Source organism: Gallinula chloropus, assembly GCF_964237585.1.
Source record: "Gallinula chloropus genome assembly, chromosome: 2".
Taxonomy (NCBI): domain Eukaryota; kingdom Metazoa; phylum Chordata; class Aves; order Gruiformes; family Rallidae; genus Gallinula; species Gallinula chloropus.
Window position 1 is genome coordinate 100,545,532 of NC_140086.1, and position 23,561 is coordinate 100,569,092.

Below are 23,561 nucleotides of genomic sequence, written 5' to 3' on the forward strand. Positions count from 1 at the left end.
AGAACTTCTTTTGAGGAGGCACAACCAAGGGAAAGAATATACACTAGACATAAAATAAGTGCTTTCAGCGTGAAGCTTTTTGGTTCAATTTGAAGATGAACAATTTTTTTGTCGGGCCTACAGCTCCTACAGTGCTTGTTTGTTTCTCTCTCTCCCTCTTTTTTTTCTTTTTCCTTAACCCAAAGTGTCAGTTTAGCACTTCTTATAGCCAAGCTCTCCTAATTATTTTCAAGTGTGGTCTTTACACTGGAGGTGGGTTTCTGAGGATGACGCTTCCCCACCACCACATGCTGTTGGGCCTGCTTGCTTGTGTGATGGTAATGAGTCCTTAATATTTTACTTAATTGCAGAGTCAATACAGGGCCGGAAGAGCAAGCTGGATTTTCTTCTGGCTTGTGCGTCATCATTAGTAGAATCTGTAAGCAAGTTCTGACTTCAGAGCTTGCTCCCTTGCCATGCGTGAACCAGAGGGGGATCAGCTTTGCTTTGAGACTCTCTGACCTGTTTTGTGTTGGGAATGACACTGGGAAATAGCTTTTCATAATTTTGTCTTTATTCCCCTTGTAAACTGAGCAGATTTGTTAAAATCCATTAAATTCATTAAATGCAGAACTCCTCCAGAGCTGGCTTGGCATTTGCTGTCGCAGCAGGAATCCTCTTCCTTAAATTCCTCTGTGTCTTTCTACCTACCTTTCTCCTTTTGGTTCAGGAATCAATACATTAAGATACTTGCAAGCCGTGTCTTAACATTTTTCCATTTTGTTTACAAATCAAATGGCATCTGGGCCATCAGATGTGCTTGACCCATAAATCTTCATAAAATAACCATTACCTCCTAAATTACTTATGTCATGGCATTATCCATATTGATGAAATTTTAAATGTAAGATGGTGAAGGATGAACTGCGAAACGCAGTCTCTGAAGTAATAGTGCTGGATGCTTGTGGTCTGTGATAGTGTACTTGATGTTAATTTTTAATACGTTTTCCTTTCCATTATAGCCCATCCCTGCCTGCCCTTGATTGGCAGCTGCCATCTCACTCAGGACCTTATGAACTGCGTATTGAAGTGCAGCCGAAATCCCACCACCGAGCTCATTACGAGACAGAAGGCAGTCGAGGGGCTGTGAAGGCGTCTGCGGGGGGCCACCCTGTTGTGCAGGTACCCAAATGTTTAATGAGCAGCGCAGGTTATTTATCATCGCGCTCTGTGGTGAGCAGCACCTTTTCTTCTCCAAAACACATCAGTGACAGGAAAGGGACAGGGGATTTTTCCTGTCCTCTTAACTGTGTGTGAGAGCACCTTAGGGCGTATTTTAAACTGGATGGGCCAAGCCCTTATTTCAAAAACAAGGCAAGAGCATCTTTGCGGTGCAAGCGGGTTGCTTCTGTGTCTGCATGCGACTGAGCAAGAGTTCAGCTGGCAGGCGGTGGCCGTAGACCTATCTGTGCAGTCAGATTCCAGACATGCAGTTTATACTGAAATCAGCTGGGGACGTGCCTCAGTACATTTAGTCCTTAACTTGCGGTCGGGTCTAATCAGAGCTGTGAACACATGTTGGAGGGCAGAGCTCTAGCAGCAGTGTGGGAAGTATGTTGCTGGTTTGGATGTTGCAGTGAATGCTGAGCAAAGCGCAGCTTTTTGAGTTTCTTCTGTTTAGTTCCTTAAACCCTTCCAGCCGCTCTGGAAAGCATCTGAGGTCTGAATCTAGTTTCATGAATTTTAAGAAACTCTTTGGTTACTGTATATAAAGCATTTAATTTAATAATGCTGTAAACTGTCTTTAATTCATTTACATGACTAGCCCCATTCATTTTTAAAGGACTTTTCTGAGGAGTGGGAAGAGCAGGATTTGGCTGTTTAAAACGGGGGGGGGGGGGGGCGGAAAGGAAAAAAAAAAGTTGCAGGAGAGAGCCTCTCTCTGCCTGTCCCTTCTCGGCTGCTTCTTTCTCACCCAGAAGTTGAACTCTGGGTGGCTCCTGTTGGGGTTGTGACCCCCTGTGCAGCAGAGCCCAGGTTTTATCACCACCCGGATGCTGCGGGATGCACGGACGGGTATCAGGGCACTGTCTGTGGGAGGGAGGCAGGTGCTGCCGCCCTGCTCACGCTGCTTGGGTTCGTGCCACAACTCTTCCTGTAGAAGCGGCAGCTTGTCGAGAGACCGGATAGCTGAAGATGATGTACAGACCACACGTGCAGGGCTCGTGTGAGCGTTTGTTTATTTGCTGCAAAGCCCTGTTAGCAAACACGTCGTTGGAAGGAGCAGGAGCGATGCTCGCCTGAGGTGATGCCGGGCAGGGGGAATGCTGCTAAAGAACTTGTGGGCTGCTGCGGCAGCTGAAAGGGGAAAGCGCGGGGAGTTGTCAGCAGCAAACGCAGCTCGCTCCTGAGCTCTGCCAGAACTCATCAGTGACATGGGATTATGGAAGTCATCTGCTCAGAGACGAGAGGTTTTAGCGGAGCGTTTGTGAGTGATACTACAGAGGGGGTTTGTGGCAGACACGCTTGATGACAATTAATACCTACTCTGTTTGTGGCTCGATGCAAGGAAATGTAAATGGGGAGGCACCAATTCGCAGCGGCCAGCCTGGCGTTTAAAGTTTCCTACGTGCTTTTTGGAAAGACTGAATGTGATGCCAACTTTTAATTGGACTAAATGCGTCCAGACATTTCCCCTCTCATCCCCTGTCCCGGTCTGTCAGGAGTGAGCGCGCAGCTTCCAAACACAAACAAGTGTCAGAGAAGAGAGGAGGAGAGGAAATTGCGGAAGGGCATGAAGGGAGAGGGGAGGAAGCAGCTAGTGCTCGCCCTGTCAGTTGGCTCTACCGGTTTTATAAGGATTAATGTATTTTTTGGGCCTTTTACTACAACCTGAACATAATTTCCTCCAAAAAGAACAGAAGCGTAAAGAGGGCCAGAAAAAGCTTCTCCATGGTGACCCTGCCATCCTGGACAGAGTTACTTGTTGGAGGAAATACTTAAAAGTCTCTGACTGGGATCAGAGTTGGATGGATGGATGGATGAAAAGTACTTCCAAAAAGAAAGAATGTACTTATACTTTTTATAAGAGAAATTGTAAGTACTTAAAAGTAAAGAAGCCTTTTAAAAACAAAAGTACTGATAGATAAATGAAGAGTGGAGGAGGAGATCTAGGGAGTAACTTCTGATAAATGGTGACTGACAAAAGCTTTAAAATGCATCTCTGAATCAATGTATTTCCAGGTGTGCAGGTGCTTGGGTTGGGCTTGACTGTGTTCTTGTGTTTCTGTATAACACTACTGTGTTAAGCAGAAAGGAGCCCAAATTTCCAAGTTCACTCCCAAATGTAAGCTCAAACAGTATCTGAGTATATTCAGTGAGAGATTTTCTATCAAGCTTTTCCCCTTCCTCCTGGTTTCAACTGTGTTGACTCAGGGAAACCCCTCATAAAGCTGCTCTGACCTCTTGCACAACCCTTTCGTGTCACTTTCTGCCCCATGTGGGCAGCCAGGTCTTTCTTATGTCGCTGCTTTGGGGGAGCTTGCTTAAGTTCTGCTTTTGTTAAAACTTTTCCCTGTTGCCTTTGACAAGAGGATAATGTGAAAGAGTTCTCTTCCTCTCTTCTCTGTTTCAAACACATTCTTACTTCACTTTGGGTAGCATCTTGCTTCACAGACCAGGTAAAACCTCCACGTATCTGTAGGGCATCCTAAGGCAGAGGAGAAATAAATCCACAAAGCATCCACTGCTTATGGCATGGTTCCCCAGAAGAACTGCCAGGAGGTTGCTTTCTCTGCAGCTGGAGTGTGTTTATCTTTTTTCCCAGGCAGCGTGAGCTTCCTTGCTGCTGCTCCGTGTCTCCTTGTTGGGGGTGGAAGGTGTGAGAATCAAAGGTTCCCAAGGCAAGTGTGCTGGATGGGGACAGCAGTGGTGTAGGAGAGCAAGAACCTCTTCCGAGCGTGACATGAAGTCCAAGGTTGGAGACCGAGATTTTCCTTGGCTCAAGTGGCTGTCTCCTCCAGGCTGATGACTTTTCTCTGGAGCTGGAGAGGGCCACATGTAACGCTTCAGGAGCTTCGCACTGGGACCCGCAGCATGCTGAATGCCTGCTGGTGTATGAGATGACTGCACTCTCCCAAACTAGAGCCTGGGGAAGGGCAGGCGGTGCTGAGCACGGCAGGTTGCCGGGGCAGTTCATTCTGACCCGTGAGAAGGGCAAGCCTGGTGTGTGTGCTGGCATCTGCCCACAGCACCAGAGTTTTGCCCTGTCCTCGTGCTTGGAAGGCACCACTCGCCCCTCATCTCGGCACCATCTGCATGGGGCTTGCTGATTGAAAGCGACCGTGGGCATTCTCCCAGGCGCGTTTCATGCCAGCAGGATTTCCTGTGGATTTCCTTCTGTGGGATTTCCTATGGATTTCCTTCTGCGGGGTGGCTGCACCCTCCCTCCTGCACTTAGGAACAATACAGTTTGGAGTGCTTCAGGTTGCCTCTGCGGGCCGGCGAGCCCGGTAATGCAGGATTTCTCACGTTTCGCCTGTGCCTGTTTGGTTGTTTGGCTGCCATGGCAGCCCCAAGCTATCCCTGTTCTTGATTGCTAAACGCTGTGGGAGCAGGACGAGCCGGCGCACCTACCGTGCTAAAAGTGCTGCGGAAGATTGGCAAGCAGGCGGTCCCGGGGAGCGGTGCTGGTGAGCTCACGGCTGGCACCGGCTTTTACCCCTTGGCTCAGGGAAGTATTTTGGGAGCTGTCATTGCCTTCAGTGATTCCAGAGTGGGGTACTCCCCACTCTGAGTCAGAGCGGGGCCAGTGCCCCAGCTGGCATTGGGTGTTAAGAAGCTGCACGCCGTGCTAGGTAAAAGGGTGAAGCCCAGGACCACTTTGGGGAGCCAAATCGTGCCTGTTAGTTTCCTGCTGGCACCTCTGTGCTTGCAGGACTTCACAGCTAGGGTGAGGATTTCTCTGAATGAAGCAAGATGAAGTGAATGGGGACTTAGGAAACCCACGGAGTTAGGTGGCCACAGCCGTATTGTAGGTGGGGTGAGTTCAATACAAGCGGTTTATGTCCAGAATGTCTTTAAAAATGTTCTCAATTTGGACCTCTCTCTTACCCTTAATTTTGGAGAGTGGTGGTGAGGAGTTGCACAACATGGGGGTTACATTCCAGCCAGTGATGGCTCTGTTTCAGCTGCAGGTAGGTAATCTGGCCGATAAAAGTTCGGGCTCCCTGGGGAGGGATGGCACCAGATTATAAATATATGGTCTATAGATACTCTAATTCATAACTCATCTTTGGCTGCCTGAGATGGAATTTTTACAAGCAGGGTGCGGTGTATATGTGAGATAAAATCCAAATACTCAAGAATGTTTAATTAAAGGGTATGATGTACTCCCGTAGAAGACTGGACTAAATGGTGAAAGGAGATATTCAAAGGCACAGAATAGTCTAGTAAGCATTTTCAAAAGTTGTGATTATTAGTCATATTTTTGACGCAGAATATGTCAGGAATTTTCTCCACGATGACTCTTGACGTGAGGTAGATAAATTGGCCAGAAGGAGGGAAGAAAAGGAGTTGTAGGAGTTTGATCTTTTTTTTTTTTTTTTTATCTAGGCAACCAGTACTAGCCAGAATTTATTTTTCTCTTGGAAAAGTAAGTTAATATTGAAGATGCTGCCTTGCCTTTCACTGTATCGCTTTGCAGTGAGATGGTAGAGGTTGTGCATGGCTCGCGCGCTCCAATACAGAATTTGATCTGAGCCTGTGAACAGACAAATGGTCTGAACTCCCTCATTTTACAGGCAAAACACAATGATTTGTCTGCTGATTTACATAGTCAAAATGTTGTCTGTGCCAGGAGACTTGCTCACAAGAGCTGGCAGCGTTGTTTGCTGACAAGATCTCAAGTAGGCACTTTGGGTCTGATTTTCAAAGGCCTGAAGGCGTATGTTGGGATTTTTAAATCCCCTTATGACTAAGAAGTGTCAAACTCTTCTGTAAAGCAGTTGCTGCCTCAGTGGTTTTGTATGTCTCCACGTCACCGTAACGAGGCATGAACGCGCCTCTGAGCTGTTTGCGCACGTGGAGCGTCTTATCGTCTCCTTCCCGTGGACAGGGTGGTTCTGTTGCTTTCGGTTAGTGAGCTGAAGTGCTCCAGGTGCTGGCCACCACAGGTGTCTGTTAAGAATCCTTTCATCTTCTGGCTCCAAGAGCTATGAATACCTTTCGCAAACTCTCCAGGGGATAGAAAGCCTTGCCGATCAAACTGCTGTGACTTTGAGGGATAGGGGGGCAGCCGTCAGTCCAGCGAGCTGCACGTGCGTTCAGACTGGGGCCTTGGGCTTTAACACAGTCTGATACAGCACTTCTCAGGCACCCGCCTTCACAAGTAGCAAACAGCACGTGGTAAAAGAACTGTGCAGCTGCACGGAAAGCAAGATGGGAAGAAGAGGGAAACAACAAGCTAAAGGAAGAGATTGGGTAGAGGTGTTCACTGTTGATGACAGGAAGAAGATGAAGGGATAAGGAAGCCGAGAGGAAGGCTTTTCCAGAAAGAGCAGGGCAAGTCCTTTGCAGCAGCGCTCCGATGCTACACAGCAAGAGTGAGCCTGTGGTACATAGGATGGGACTTCTCACACACCTGCAGCACATGCTTAAAAGTGTTTTTCTTGGTAGCAGTTCCCCAGTGCTGCGAGTCTGTTTTAAACAACAGCTCTGCCACCATTGCTGGGTGAGTCAAGGGAATTGGAAGGAAAGAGCCAGGAGCTGGACTCAATGATCCTTATGGGTCCCTTCCAACTCAGTATATTCTGTGATTCTGTGAAAACAGTCACTGGTGGGTCCAGCTCATGACCATCTGACCAAGAGGAACAGATGCGTAGAAAGATCACATTAGCTGCTTTCCTCTTCTGTCTGTCAGAGCAGAGCAGAGGCTATATTCTTGTTAGTAAGCAGTGATTCACGTTGGCATGCCACAGCGGACTTCCTTTCTGTGCTGCTCCTAACTTCTTTTTAGAAGACGGCGTCACCCTTTGATCCAGATGGAAATACAATCCTTTCTTATGGCGAAGATATAAAGACATTGGCAAGCACCTGTTAGCCAGGTTGCAATTAATAGCACAGAGCCACGCAACCATACAACAGACCAGACAGGGAGCCTACATTTTATAGCCTTGTTTTAGACAGCTGGTACTTCTTAAGAATAAATCTAAGCTGAATGGCTTTCTCACGTCTTGCATCTGTATAGTTAAAGCTCACCTCAAACCAGCAGACAGATAATCAAAACTGAAAAGTAGAATGATTTGGCAGATGTTTTAAGGCTGCTATTGCTTCTATAAATCCAACAAATGGAAGAAAGCCCATTGAAAGCTTTCTATCGTGGTTTTTCATCGTTAGAAGATGGTAATTTGGGAAGAGGGGAGTTTCTCTTTTTTGGTATTTCACATGAAGATGGTCCCACAGGGTAGCTCCACGAGCACAGCTGTATAGGTAGCTTATGGCTTCCCTGAGAGGGGCCAAGTCCAGAAGGGAGCCATTCTGGAAACTGTGCTGTTGTCAGCTGGTGAAGCTTTCACAACCCTGAAAATACAACTTCAGCTCTGATTTATGGGTAGTCCTGGGGACAGGCCTCTGCTGTTTGGTGCAACAGCCCTTTCCAAATGAAAAAAGGAAATTTCCACCAGCCAGCACTTGGGGGATGCACTCTGCACTCCTTTTAAAATGGTACCTCGCCCATGCTCAACCTGACAGACACCGCTGCAGCACATGTCCCAGCTGTTAGGATGCTGAGACAGTCAATCTGGCCTTCCAGCCCAAAGGATTTAGTTCATCCTAGGATTGCCTTCAGTTTGGACTCGCTTGCTGCTGGCAAAGCAGAAGTTAGTGGTGGCCTCAGGGGAGGAGGGGATAGAAAGTGTTCCTATTCCTCTGCCATTGCTGTCACCGTTCCCTCGGGAAAGGGGATGATGATATCAGCTCCTGGCTTTCCTCTTCCTTGGCCTCTCCTAGTTTCCTTTCTGCCTTGTCCGTTGTGACAAGGGAGTTGGTGGTACTGTTCTTGCTGTGTGGGCTATCTTCGTGCTGTTCTCTGGTGGTGGTTGATAAGGCAGAGACCTTTTAGGTTAGACCTAGGGAGGAAGCAGAGGAGTCATCTTTATCTACACCACTGCTCACAGAGTCAACCTTTCTGCTTCCCTTGTCGGGCTGGTTTTGGTGACCAGCAGCACACGCACTCTGAGCTTGGTGAAACAGTGTGATGGAAGTCTCTGCAAGACCAAGAAGGACAGAACATAAATGTAGTAGTCTTTCTTCCGCATTCACGTTGTCCTCAGCTCTCATGCTGCATCCTTTCACTCAGTGAATTGTTTGCAGTACAGGCAGAGTTTTTTCTGCACGTTATCTGAAAGGGTGATTCATCATTATTTTGGAAAGCATACCTCAGAACGTGTATCACTGCTCTCCAGGGAGGAATCAGGACTCATCCCTGAATGTTTGAGTGCTGTGCTTTTATTTTGGTCCTTTTCATCCCTTTTCCCCCCTGCTTAATATTGCATCACTACTGCTAAAAGTCGGAGACGATGAGTCTCTTGCTCTGTCTCTGAATTTTCTTTCTGAAAGTTGCCATTTCCCTTCTCCACAGCAGCCAGGTCCCAAGCATGAGAACAAAAATCCCCCTTGCCTTTTTTTTTTTTCCTTTGTAACTGAAGTGCAAGTGTGCCTGTGGGCCTGGGGAGTATCTTGTCAGTGGGTGGTGCTCACTGAAGATAGAAACAAAAAAAATTAATATAATCAGCGGTTGAAATAGGTGATTTCTTTGTAGCTGTGTGCTGGGAAGATACCTGCACGAGCTGCAGCACCCTGGCAAAGACATTTGTGGTACTGCTAGTGTGGCTGCTGCAAATGTGCTTGCAGAGCTAAACGTTCCCAGTTCCTTCCTTTGTACCTTCTTTCAAGATCTAAGAGCTCAGGAGCCCGTAGTGTGAACCATTCTCTCTTACATTTCTTTTTTTTTCTTTTTAAAGTATTAGAAAGAAACAGTTCAGATTAAGTGATACAAGGAGAGAAAAATGACAGCCAGTGAGATTCCTGAGGGTTTTGCCAGATTTGACAGTTGCTTAATTGGTGCTCTAATAGATCTTTGTCTTCTGGGAACATTATTCAGATGCCTGAGCTATGCAAGTTAAAAAATGGTCCCTGCATCTGCACAGTGATTTCTCTCTCACGAGGACAGCTAGTGGTGGCGGCAGTGTTTTCTGCCCAGCAAATCTGTGGTAGGAGCACCCTTTCACTGAAAAACACGTGCATCGGGGGTGGGGGAGTACCTAGGAGTGAAGAGAGTCACAGAATCAGAAGGCAGCAGTTCTGCAGACCTCTGTGCTTCAGCAGCATCAGAGAAGGAGCTGCAGATGCTTCTGGTTAGCTGAAACACAGGCTACCAGTAGCGCTACTAATGGGTACCCACTTTTCTATGGAAAAATACAACGCGGGTAGGCCTTTTGCTTGCATAAATTACCAGACCTCAGTTGCACAGAAAACAACCAGCCACTCTCAAACCAAACCACATTCAAGGCAGTATTGGGGCACTTCTTCAGTCTGTCAGCTTAACCTGCTTAATGTAAGCACACGCTTAGCATTTTGCTGACCTAGTCAATTGAGCTGTTTTTAAGAAAACAAGACTCTGACTGGGTGAGATGTTGAGGACCAGGTTTAAAATGGCTTTACAGGGAGGTTCAGTTGATACGTGAGGCTGTGGTCTGGGTGTGAACCACGGTTGTTACTTGACTTAGTTTTGGTTGCAGCTGAGAAGACCTATACCAAAGTTACCCATCAGCAAATCTGCCCCAGACTTGTCAGATTACTGCACGTTGACGTGCACCCAAAAGCTGAGATGAAACACAGCTGAAATTAAAACACAGCTTTACCAAAAGCCAGATGCTTCGTTACGAGCCATGCTAACCTACCTGCCAAATACTGCTAACCTGCATGAGGCAGGTGATTAATTTTTTACAAGTCTGCTTTGGCAACTAGACATCTGTCCTCTATTCCTGAATGTAATATTTCAGGGCAAATGTTAGGGGATTTTTTTCCCCCTTCTTGGTCTTCCAAACTAGATAAAGCATATCTGTCACGAAAACTGTATCGTGTACATTCTGTATGAAGGTATATCAGGGCCCAGTTCATATTTCAGATCACTTTCACACCAATGTAACTCTACTGGAATAACTTCTGGTTTTATACTTCCTAATTTTATATGTAAGAAGAGTAAAAAAAAAAAAAATCACATCCATAACATACCTTCTAATCTGGAATGTCAGTATATGTGGTCATAATCTAGATTTTCCATTTGTATCAGTCATTGTTCCAACTAACAGGATGAATGAGTGGAAAATATGGTGTCAAATTACTCAGTTGCTCCCTTGAAGTACGTTGCAGCTTTCATTATGAGCAGAGGTTTATAATTTCTTCACTTGTGAAGAACAACTCAAGATGCTCTTTGATACCTGCCGTGAAAGGGAGATGGTCCATTACAGCTTCTGATGTGTAGACACACATAAGTAAGTTGCATGCTGTCAGTGCAGCAAAATCACATACACATTTTTCTCCCTCTCCCCTCCTCCCATGTTAAAGAAATAGTTTAGCAGGAGTTGCATATTTTCGCTGACACAGTTGAAACATGCTAGTGCTCAATTTACTTGCACGTGGTAAAAATAATACAGGTTGCAGACAGATTTGTAATACAGTTTTTAAACACCTGTTTTTAATGTTTCAGTACCCAATAAAGCGGAGGAACTCCTGCTTTTGGTTTGCATGCAGACATTATGTACATTGGGATTTAAGAGTCTGCTGCTTGGGTTTCAAATGTGGCCCTGTCCAAAGCAGTAAACAACACTCACAGGCATGGCATGGCTACATTTTTGGGAGCTCCTCAGTACTTGGTTACAGACACCAAAGTCCTCCTCAATGAATTTGGGGCAGTGATGACACAGCATTACTGCCAAAAAGGAATCCTGGCAAAACTCCATTGTCCTCAGCAGAGATGAAGCTCCTCCTTTGCCACTTCCAATCTGACTTGTATAAAAATAGTTCTTGTCCGGTTCTGTTTAATGTAAGAGGAAAAAATGTGAAAGGAATTGTCCAAAGTGAGCTTTCTGTTACAGTGCAGCAGAGCACCTAAGCACATCCTTAAATTTTCATAAAGTGGGATTAAGCTTTGACCGTGTGCTTAAGTTTGCTTTGTCACTTTCTGTTGCTCAGCTGCAAAACCTGTATGAAGACACTTTCACTGCCTTGCATGGGTGTTACAAGAGACTGGGTGTCACACAACAGCACATGGGACTGCTGGCTGCTTGAAAAAAGGCATGAACAAGGGGAGCAAGTTGCAGAACCTGGGCTCTGTTCTTGCAGACGTCTTTGCTACTTTTCAGGAGATCTGCTAAGTTTTCCTCTCTTAAAAATCTGCTGCACTCTGGGCATTGGTTGCTGGTTTCCCATGTGTTGCTGCTTCCTTCTGATGGTTTTAGGTGAATGCTATTAAATGGATCTTCCTTTTCCTCTGTCTGGGGTCCCTCTTGTTTTGGAATCACTTAGGATGACTGCATCTTCTTTATGTTCTGCGGTTATTAGGCTTGCCCACACCTCATGGGAATGAAGTCCTTGTGTCCCTGAAGTTTTTACTGTGTGTCTTGATAGTAAGTCGGGCCATAACGATGCTATAGCCAAGCTTCCCATCACCGTCCAAAATCTTACCATTACTTTCCTCTGTCTTTGGGCAAATGTTACTTTTCTTCACATTGTTTAAGTCTGTAATTTAAGCTGGTCACTGAAGCCTGCTGTAGTTAGCTGATTCCTGTCCCTGCATCAGAAGAGCAATATCAGCAGATCACGTGGGTTTTGCGCAGGACATGGATGCCCGTGTTTGCTGTTCTTGTCCCCGCAGCTCCCTGCCCGTGAAAGGACAGTGGTTAGCATTTGGGAAGCCCATAGTGTATTGTGGCTGTGAAGGTAGATAAACAGCCAAGAGGGTCAGAAGAGAGATCACATTTGATTTCTGGAGAGCTGCTTGGTGCTGAGCTGCACATGAAGCCTGGGCACAACTCAGACACCCAGGGTTAGTCCCTGGTTTTTGCCTCCCTCGCAGCATCTTTACCTGGCGCTGCTGCCTGGTCTAGCACCGCAAGGAACGACACCGGAGCCCAAGGTGGTTGCTGCATGTCAGGATTACAGAGCTGGAGCAGGGTTTGCACGACATTGCCTGTGCTTGCCTGGGACCAGGACTACCAGCAACTGCGGCTCTCCTGCGCGCGCACGTGGGGACGTAGTGCTTTGCTTATGAGCATTTGTGGAGCAGGGGGGAAGAGAAGGGATGCAAGTGACTGTCTTGGATGAGACCGTTCCTAAAGCGAGCACTGGGTCCGTTCACTGGTGGGGTGCTGGATGCAGCTGTGGGGTGGGGGGACGGGTGCTGCCAGCGGCATGCCGGGGGCCGGAGCAAGAACTGAGCTCCCAGCGCCACCCCCTTCCCTGCACATCCTGGCCTGGCATGTTGTTGTTATGATTGCTATGGAAATAATTTCAATATGTTTTGTAGTTCTGAGATGCTGTGTCTTGCATTGTTTGGCTGGAAAGCTGCTTGACTGGTTTTAGAGGGTGGCTGTACATGCACAAACACTAGCTGATTTTTTTTCATGGTGGAAAGTAGGAGATTCGCAGCATGGTTTTAATTAGAATCGCTCATTTAGTCTTTCACTGCAGTGTGTTCTTTAGTCGAAAGATAATTTAATTTTCTTTGTTTTGGAAGATTTTCGTGCTTGTCTGTGTGAAATGTCTTTATTTACTGTGCCTCATTGTGCTTTGTGCATAGCTTTGATTGTGAGGAGAGTCAAAAACAAAAACTTCCCTGGGCTGTATTATTTTCCACCTGCTGTGGCTTTTAATACGGTCTCACTGCTATATATGTACCAAGTGCCTGCATTTCTAGGAGAAAAACACCAGAGAAACTTGGCAAAGCATGCGGGGTTAGATTTAGCTATAAAACTCTCATTGACTTGAAGAGGAATAGCTTATCTAAAAGTTGTGAAGCGCTGAAGAAGTGCAACTGGTATGGGTTTGGGTTTTCACCTTGGAGAAGCCCACAGATGGTAACGCCTGATGAAAAAAGCTAAAACAAAAAAAAATCCTGCCACTCTTGTCAGAACTCTGTATTAAGGTCTTGTAACACCTCCTGTGCTATAGAGAGTATTTGGTCTGGTTGAAACACAATACAGCATGGAGCAGCTCTTTTTGTATGTGTAACAGTATTCAGATAGTCCCTGTCATCTCAGAATTAAAAAATAAAGGCACAAAAATCTGTAAATCTCTCCCCATGTATGCAGGAATTCATAAAATTGCTTAAAAAAAGAGAAAAAATACTGCATATATTAATCAATAATCCATAATAATCCTGCAGTAATTTTCCAAATAGCTTTTAAATTAATTTCCAACTGCTTCTCTTGCAATGATGCTGTTTTTGTTAGGCGGGCATTAAGTGGTGTAGCTCTCATTTGGCAATAATATGATATTCTTCAGTGTAGCTTCAAATGCTGTTACTGAGTGTAGGTAACAGGACATTATTGACTACAAAATGGCATACAGCAATGAAATTTTACTCAGACTCCACCCATGGCTGCAAACGTGAGCTGCCAGGGACAAACAAATCTAGACCACAACTTGCAGGCACATGTGCTAGCATCTAGGTATATAAGTAATCTCAAGCACATGTCCTGAACACATCAAAGCCCTGCTTTCCTAATCCCTCCCGGTTGTGAGGAAAACCTTAAAATATGTGAACTGACACAGCCCCACTGCTGGAAATGGAGGCGGGTCGGGGAGGTTTAGCGAAGGGCCAGCAGTGCAGCGGCGACGCTGGCTGTGGCTCAGCGGTTCTGCGGGCCTAGGCGAAGGCCCTGAAATTCCCAGCCCAGACAGATTTTACCCAGATACTCCCTCCCATCGCAGGTTAACAGCACTAACCTATAAGCTTAGCTGTTAATAGCAGGATTTGGGATTCTTTTTAGGAAAACTGCCTGATGAGTAAAAGCACTCTTCTGTCCCTTCCGTCTTGAGTAAAAGGACGTGAATAAAAGATGTATGATCAAGTTTGGCCTCTCGACTCTCCGGTTGTTAGTGAGTGCCCTTTTCCCTTTCTGTATTAGAGAGGTATGCGGTGTAAGTTTGAATTTAGTGTAAAAATGAATGTTAGCGAGAGCACTACCCCTTGATTATGAATTTAGCATGCACTCCGTTTTTGAAGCAACAGCGAGCCCACACGAAATGAACCTAGTGCTGCTGGTGAATTTCCTGTGTGCTCCAGGGCTGAGATGAGGAGCACTGCTGCGACCAGGGTGGAAGGGGTCGCTGGGGTCTCTGCACACGAATGATTTTATCCTTGCAGCTCCGTTCCTCTGAGGGGGGGAAGGGCTATTTGTCCTGTCTCAGGCATGGGCCAGGAAGGCTGTGGATGGAGCCGGTTAGTGTCCACCTCCCAGCTGTGACCACCCACTGCCTACCCCGTGTTGTTGCTGAAGCTAGTGCTAGGGTACAGCAGGCCCCCAAAATCAGGGTGAAGGAGCTGAAGCACTGAAGTTAAGCTGTCACAGAGCTGACTTTGACCTTTCCCTACCAGAGAGGAAAGGGCCACAAAGTGTGACTGCTCAAGTTGGTGGGCTTGTTGCCCCGCTGTAAAAAGCTGTGGGTGACTGCCCCAAACGTGTGATGGTGAAGTGCAGGGCTCTGCCACTGCAGGGGTCCTCGCACGGAAACTCCACTCCATGTCCATCTGGGTTACGTGCAGTGTGCCTTTCTTGCAGGACTGCCACGGGTTTGCTTTGAACTGTGGCCTGAGCTGGTTACAGGGACAAGTCTATGCTTTGGGTTTGTTCGGGTAGCCATAGATGTCTGCAGCAGAGCTAATTGCCTTAGTTCCTCTCTGTAATCGGGGCAAGGCTTGTCGGTATAGAGCTTAGGGAGCTATTAATTTGGTTCTGATGTGAGCATCTGAAGCAGCTCAGGTAAGTCACACCTTGAGAGTGTATGTCTCATTTTGCTGGCTGTGAAGGTGGCCAAGGTGACTAGACCCTGTTGTTGTCTAGCCTGTACTTGTTAAAGTTAGGTGGTGTGAATCACCTGGCTTTTCCCTGTTGCTTTTTACTTCATGTGTTGTGTATAATTATGTATATCTGGGACCAGCAGGCTTTTAAGATCTTACCAGTTTGCCAGGACTGAGGTTTACTTCTTAGGTCAGATACCCAAGTAAAGCTTGGGGAGGAGGAGCAGTGCCTTTTAAGGCTTTGGCGTTCCTTTCTCTGGCTTGGGACTTAACCTCATGGGCCTCTTGTTTGAAGTCAGCAGGTTGATACAGACGCTGTCTGGTTTGGGTGTAAAAATACAGGTCCTGGGCACCAGTACTCATCATTCCTCCCTTCAAAGGAGAACGTGTTACCCCACACATCCTCTTCAAATCCCAGGCATGCACTGATACCCTGCTACACTGACTGTAGCAGTGTCGTCTGTTTGCAGCAGCAGATAAACTACTGTGTAAAGCTTTTATTGTCAAGTTCTGCCATTAATATTTGCAAATTGTATTTGGCCATATTAATAACTTTAATCTGGGCTGTGGTATTAGCTTGTCAGTGTTGAGATGAAATTCTAGTGCCTAGTGCAACAGCTGTTGCTAAATAATGTTACTCAACATGACAATATTTAGAATGATCGATTGAAAATGGTCTGTATATTTTGAGAAAGTTTATTTAAGAGTTTTTCATGCTTGTTTTATTTACTTGCTGTCGAAGCTCACAGGGCTTTCAGTTCATGAGCCTTTCAGAGCTGCTCATGTTATGCTTCTTGGTCAGAGAGTCTGATTTGTTGCATCCTTTTTTTTTTTTTTTTTCCTTTGGTGAAACAAGTGACATCAACCAGTGGTGTCACCGTTGCTCCCAAACAACTCTCAATTTGGAATCCAATCTCTCTGGATTTTTCACAGGTTAATCAGACTGTCTTGGAGAGCAAACCTGGAAGCCGAGCTATAAGATATACCCAACCTATGTTTTTTATTGCTGCATTAAGGCGCTTTCTGTGGAGCGCGTGCTCCCAGATAAAACTGCAGCGTAATCAGAGCTGTAGGACCATGTAGGTCAATGGTGGCTTACAAAAGAGAGTAGTACCAGAAGTGTGTAGTCACCTGATGAAACACACTGCCCTTTTCTGCTCTGATACAGGAGTCACAAATACCATGGTTATGAATCTTGCGTGTGTGATGACAACTCTTTTTTGGGGGTTGATACAATGGAAGCAGAACCTATCTTGAGGAATGTACACACGCAGACAGCGTTTTTCTGACTCAGAAGAAAAACAGTTGCATTAATCTGCTTCATTCCCTAAGGAACGTGACTGTTAATTGCGTGAAGTTTGGAACCAAAGATTGGGAAGTGCTGTGTTTTCTGTAAGGAAGGAAGGGTTGCCTGGCCACATGGCACAGTTACTGGATTGTATTTTATAAGAAGGCTGAAGCACAAATTGATAGAGCAGGCTGGAAATATGTAAAAACTTGTTATGAAACTTTCTCTGCCCTAATCAAGTCATGTATCTGTGATGAAGCAAAAACTACCTGGCAGAGATGGTGATGGGAAGTCGATCACCCTACAAGCAGCTCACTACTCCTTCAGTCTCAGGACCATCCTTGCTGTGCACTTTTATAAAATGCCTTGAAATGCTTTCCTTCTTCTAATTTGTTTCTACATTCAAAAAAAAACCAAACAAAACCCAAAACAGTGGACGGAGATACTGTGAAATTTGGAAGCCAACAGTGTTGATGTGACTTGCAGAAGCAGTGAGGAACTTTATTTCAGACCTTCGGACAGCCTCCCTTCCTGCTCCCTCCTTTCCCCAAACACAGAAAGCAGTCAGGGCTTGACTCACATACTGTCTGATCATAATAGGTGCCACTTGGGACATCCAGCTATATAGCGTGCTAGTGCACTATGTGCTTTGTCTGCCCCCATCATTGAGTTTTCAGTTCCTGTTCTGTGCTGTGGCCTTTGACTCCGATGGCTAATTAAATAGCAAGGCGTCTTGCATAAGATTCTTTTGGTCTTTTTAAAGTGGTTCTTGGCAAATCAGAGAAATTAGGAATTGGAAGTGTATTTATAGTAACTTTCATGGCAACAGAACAGTAAGTCCAATATTCATATTATGAATATGGCTCAGTATTTATAGCTCTCCAAATATTTACAGAGATAAAGCCTTTAAACATAGCCCCAGCTTTCTGTCTTCAGTAGCAGTTTAAATAAATGTCATTGGGATAGGAGTTAAAATTTAGGGGGAGAGCAACCATTTCTGGTCTAATGCTGTCTCACTGGCGCCTATGAACCCCAGAGCTATTTTGTCTGGAACTGCCTTGCCCCTGTCCCGTGTGACCCAGTGTGCATCTCGATGTGCAGGAAAAGCCCCTCCAAAAGCATTGACCCTTAAGCAGATAACCCCTGGGGCTAGCTGGGCACCCCATTGCCCTCGAATTTGAAGGGGTGGGAATTCGGAGTCACATAGTTACTGCAGCTCTAGTGAGCTGCCAAGCAATAATACGGCATTCCAGGTGTGTGAGGTGTCTTGGCTTTGGAGAAGTTGCTGATGGATATTGGCAGTGATGCAGTGCCGTGGCTGTGACGGGCGTCGGTGAGGGCATCATGCCCGACCCACTTGTGCTGACGGCACCTGACACATGCCCGAGGATCCTGGACCAGCCTGTGCTCACCCACAAATGGGACCTTGCTGGATGCGTCAGCAGAGTGGCGAAAGGCAGGTTCACAAGTATAAACTTGCCTGGGGTATCTGCCTAAGAATATGTAAGAAATTCCTCTTGCAGCCCTCCTGTGGTTTTTATTTTTTATTACTTTCCTCGACTCTTATGTGACTGCCCAAACTGAAAGCCATTATGAATGCTAAGGGCAAATGTTTGGGTGGAAGCAAGGCAAATTGAAGGCTTGGGTATTTCAGGGAAACTACCTACTACTGCACTGGACTTTCTCCCAGAGCCGGATTTTTAATCTGTGGTTTCCAGAGCTCCTCTTTCCGCTGTCAGCGTGCATTTCCTCAAGTGCAATTTGAAAGCCTCGTGCACTTCAGCTTCATATTGCGATGGATCCTGTCCAAACGCAAACACACGTGTGCTGCTAGGGTGGCAAGCCCCAGGACAAGCTATCCAGGGGAAAGGTTCTCCTCCTGCACAAGGGCCGGTGGCGGCCCCCTTCGGGGAAGTGCAGGGGTGTTCATGAAGAGGAAAACGTCTTCATTTAAGTGGCTTTTCATTTAACTTGGTGCCACCTCCATCCCTCCACGGAAGAATGCCTCTCCCCAGTCCTGTCCTGCAAGGAGGTTTTGGAAACTCCCACGACTGCACAGTTAGGTGATGCTCTCTTAGATAGAGGGCTGTGGTACAGAGAGATCTGGTTGCTCCCGGTCCCTTGAAATTGGGTCTGGGGATCATGAAAGGGTGGCTAGGACTCTGTGAAGGACATCTTTTTGGTCTTGTGGTAGAAAATGGCACAAGAGCAGTAATGATTTCCCAATGTCCTAGTAAATGAGGTGCTCTGGACATGCAAATCCATTCTGTTAGTAGCTCCTTTTCTGATGGGCATCCCTCGTGTCAGCCTAAAAATTTTAGGAGGAGTGTGAGTTGGGTTGGTTTCTAGGTACATCTATTTTTGAGGAGGAAAATCCTTCCTAGAAATAGGGAGCAGCATCTTGTGGCTGTTTAGACAAGGAGATTTCATGGTTGTGCTCAGAGCCAGCAGCCACGAAGACTGTTTTCCCCTGGATAGAGACCGAAATGACTTGCGAGCCAGTGACTGAGTGTACAGCATCTCTATTACATTAAGATTAATAATTCCTCACAGCGTATTTGCAGCTGGAAGTTTTATATAGATCTTTATTCATCATGATGTGAACAGCTGCTCTTTTGCTGCACTGTTGAATTAAAGTCCAAGTGGCAGCACTAGAATGTGCCACATAAAACACACTCCTGCTGTTTTCCATTCACTCCTTCTCCTGTCCAGCTCTCTCCCTCTGCCCAGGCTTAGCCTTTTGCAGGGACAAGCCATTTTATTTTTATTTGTGGACCAGCTCTGACTACATTTGGATCTTAAAACAGAGTTTGAGTGAATCCAAGTAAAATTAGTTTTAGAAAGGAGAAATTAATCTTGAAAGCAGCACAAAAAAACCCTGTAGGAATTCCCGTTACGGTTTTATTTGAAGTAAGTGAAGGTCTGAGGTGTAGTAGCTTGTATGCTAAGTTGCACAGGACATAAACAATACACTTTTCTTGATTAACTGTGTCAGGTAAAATTCAGCAGGAGCTACCACAGCCAGAGGGTCACCTCAACTCCTAAGGGAGTGTTTTATTTTCTGGTTATTTTTATTCTGAAGTCTGTCTGCTCTGCTGTTTTCAATAAGACGCTCCTCTTTTTTTGGCTTGTGCTCTCATTGGAGAACAGAGTGTACAGGAGCATTTGCGTGGCCCAAGTTTAGCACCTACACTGACAAGTGGTTTGGAGCTGAGCTTTGCACCTCATCCGAAAACTGGCACCCCCTTTTGCATGCCTGGTTGCCAACAAGGGGAAGAGGCACCTAGTCAGGATGATGTACCTCTCTGTCCCAAGTATGCTGTGGGCTGCTGTAGCCTGCATCCTTCTGGGCCAGAGACTGAAAGAAGCACAAAGGGTGTGCAAGTGCTATGGTGGTGGCTGAAGCATGGGCACCTGCAGAGTGTGATGCTGCAAGGGGAGAAAAGCAGCTGGAAACAGGGATGCAGTGAGAGCCCGCAGCACAGTTGACGCTCCATGGCATCAAGGGGAGCTGCCAGGACCACTCCTCACCCTCACTCCTGGCCCTCAGGTGTCCTGCACCACACAGCTGCGGGTTGGCAGCCTTTGCCTGGAGCCTGCTCCATACAGCTGCCTGCTGGTTCCCTGCCACTGCCCTGGGATGTGTGGTGCTCCTCAAACTCTGACCTGCAGTGTTGGAGTTAAGTCCTTTGGTTTGGGAGGGGAGGCTGATTGGGAAGGGGAGATCTACACCATCCCCTGACTCTGGGCACCTGAAGTGTGTTTCTTTCCACAAGCCTCCTCTAGTAAAGGAATTTGGAGTCAAAATGTGCTGGGATAGGGGAGGACATGGTGGTGAGTTCAGTCTTTTTGTGTCTTTTTATTTTTCCCCCATAGCCGTCGTAGGTTGCTGGCTCCCTGGGCCTTTAGCAGCAAGTCCCTGGGTGTTTCCTGCCCAGGGGTGCAGAGGCAGGGCAGCTCAGTGGCTTGCTGAGGTGAAGGTCGGGCAGGATCTCCTCAGAACACACCAGAATAGATGTCCAGGTCTCCTGACCTCTCCCTCGATGTCTGCTTCACATGACAGTCACTACCTGCACGACCAACTTTTCCCTCTTCCAGTTTAAACCTGTAATGCCAGGCTTATGTCTCCTAGTGCTGCTACATCGTAGCTACAGGTAGATTCTTTTTCTTAAAAACCAGATTGATGACCCTGTTTTTACGCATACTTCACTCACAGCTAAAATTAGTATTCAAAATGTTTGTGCAAACTCCTTGTAGTTTAAAGAGTTTGATCTTCAGTTTGGTTTTTAACAAGTCAGGACAGTGAGCACTTGCTGATGTTATTTTTTTTGAGGCCGTATATTAGGCACATTTTTAAAATGTGACAATTTGTTTCATTTTATCATTTATCATGTGCAGTTACTGCAACAAAAGAGACAGTTAGCAGCAAAGCTGTTTGGTGTGTAGCTCCAGAAGCTCTGGCTTAAAGAGACAAACAGCAGTTACTTTAGAAATGGCACTATTTGATAGATTTTATCCTGTTTGACCACTTTGAAAGCATTGAAATTATGTTCCAAGATATTTAGGGGAAAAAAAGAGAAAGAACCACCCTTTCTCTGGACTAGGTGTTTAGTCTCACTAATGATTCTGCTTGAACAGTTCTAGAAGTGCAAATGAGGCGAACAGATGCATGAGGCATTGCTCAGCGTAAGCATTGTGGTACCTGCTGGAAGCAGTGTGGCCATCATGTTAGGGTAAGAAAATGTGGGTAATGTTCTTATCATTTTGAGAGGCATCAGTGGGTGTATTTACTTGTCTTTCTGATACTAGAAGTACAAAGAATGGTCGCACACATTTGTAGACGCACTGCTGATATGGACATTACCTGTGCGGTTTTTGGGCACATCCTTATTAAAGATGTGGCCCCTAGTAGCCTGGTGAGTCTCAAGCACAAGCTACTGAGTGATTTAGAGGGTCCCTGGTCATGCACCACTTTGTTATTAGTGGGAGTTCTGCCCGGACTGCACTGGGACGGTCAAGGCCCTAAATGAGCCGCCATGGTCTTTTAAAGTGTGTAGAGAGTCAGCATCTGGAGGAAGGCACCGCTGTGGGGGTTTTGCAGTCTTTTCCTGGAACTCCCAATACGTATGCTGAAAAGCTGTTACCCAGTGTAGGTCTCTCTGAGGCATGAGTGGGTGCAGAGAGCGTACCTGGCTGGCGTGTCCCCTCACAACAGGACCGTTCTTTCAGTGTCCTCCAGGAGCCTCTCCAGTCACAGAGGGCATTTTGTTATGACAGGTAGCTCTCTGAGCATTTCAACAGATGCTTCAGCTTGCCAAAAGCATAAAGCACTTGGAACGGAGCAGGCAGAATATTTCAGCTGCGTTTCTCAAAATAAATGTCGTGGCTTAAATAATAGAAGTTTTCCTCACCGACTCCAGAATAACCACCAATGCTGAAATAGCTTTTGAGTTATTGCACACAACATTTGCAAAATTTCCTCAAAATTCAGGAACTGTAGCGGGCTTTGGGGAGGTTTTGCTTTTTTTTCAAGTCTGTTTAATTCTGATGGCCAGATTTCATGGATATGGAGGAGGTACACGGTTGGAATCCGGGCAGGCTGGGTATGCTCATGTCTGTGATAAACCTCAGGTTATCACCGCTGTTGGACTGAATCAGATGCAGTCAGATGTTGGCTGTGCAGGGTGAAACAGCACTCTTTTCCCTTGTGCTTTGCTGGCCGCTGGAGGAAAGCACCTGGTGTTCAGCACCGCGATGCCTGGATGCAGGAAAGCACTCAGCCCTGGTGTATGGCGCACAGCGTGTGCCCAGGGAGGGACTGGGATTTGCTTTGGCACCCTGCACCAAGATGAGCAGCAATCTACTGGTGAGAATCAAGACGTGTTGGTGGGAGAGGGCGTTGTGAAAGTGATGACAGAGAAGTGCAGGAATCCCAGGGAAGGCTTGGTGCAGTGGAGCAGCTGCCCAGCCAGTGCAGCCTTTCCCTCGTTCTTGCGCAAGATGATGTAAGGTGACAAAGAGCTTGACTGTGATCAGCCCTGTTCTGGTGTTAATTGCCAGTGACTGCATCGCTCTTGATAGAATTAGAGGAGTCTAAAAGAGGCCCACAATTAAGTCTGATTTTGATCTTAGCAGCTTCAGACCACATAAACACCATTTGCAACCAGTTCAAATATTTTTAACAGTGCTACCCAAAAAGGAAGAGAGCAGAGTAGTCAGTGGTCCGTCAGAAGAAGAGAGCGTGACCTACTTTCATTTCAGAACCAAAACCATTGACCACAGAGGTCTTATCTTCATACTTAAGTTTTGCCTGCATTTTTCCTTTGTACTAAGCCAGGTGGCTGCTGTATCCTCACCTTTATTTGGGAAGGAAAACTCATTCCAAAACATGGTGCACCTGATCCTTATTTCAGCTAAGTCCTTTTACACTTTCAGAGCAGGGGAATGTGCAGCTCTTTCCACTTGGGTCTACGTACTGCCAAGCAAAGCGTGCTTGGTAGGAAAGGCACATCCTTTATTATGAATGCTGTAGCTGAAAGTGGCCTTTGTCACCCATACTCAGCCAAAGAGTTATTCAGAGAAGAGCTTCGGACTGTGTTACACAGAGAAAAAGATAAAAATAGGGTGCCTGACGCACGCATCCCATGTCACACGCCAGGAAACAGAATCGTTATACCACCAAGTACAGTATTCCAGAGCATGCGTGGAAAATATGCATGGATGTGAGCGCGCAAGGATCTTTCCTAACCAAGAAAAATACTCAATATCCTCTTCCCCCCTTCCCATTTTAACATCTAGCGTGTTCAGTATTCCCTTTACCTGTTGACAGATCTAACAGGCCAGAGTCCCGCAGCTCAGCGTTTCCCACCGCCGCTCTCCTCGTCGTCCCACTGAACGATGTGACAATAGTAACAGTCTCCTGTATTTTGAGGGGGCCCCAGAGTATTCTTGCCCAGCTGAGAGTAGGTAAAAAATCTTGCACATTCTCCAGACATCTGCACCGTGCTGAAAACTCCCAGAGCTCATGCTGTCTGTCACAGAAATTTTGTGCATAATCTAAAATTAGTCATCCACAGTATGTGCCCCTTTAAATGTTAATCCTTGCATCGTTTTCTTTTATTGCTTCTGTTGGCATACACGATTGTGTGACATAATATAAAAGTAAATAATGTGATGCAATGGGTAAAACTCGGAAGGGAAATACATATCAGA

At 46.2% G+C, this 23,561-nt stretch overlaps 1 protein-coding gene across 4 annotated transcripts in view; it reads left to right on the forward strand.

Annotated features, from left to right (window-relative positions):
• The window catches only part of NFATC1 (nuclear factor of activated T cells 1), a 115,478-nt gene that overhangs the window by 19,332 nt on the left and 72,585 nt on the right, over positions 1-23,561 (forward strand). For all 4 annotated transcript variants that reach the window (XM_084260159.1, XM_084260160.1, XM_084260162.1 and 1 more), the window contains exon 3: positions 1,002-1,161. In XM_084260159.1, the coding sequence (XP_084116285.1) occupies positions 1,002-1,161 (160 nt within the window). The remainder of the gene's footprint in view (positions 1-1,001; positions 1,162-23,561) is intronic.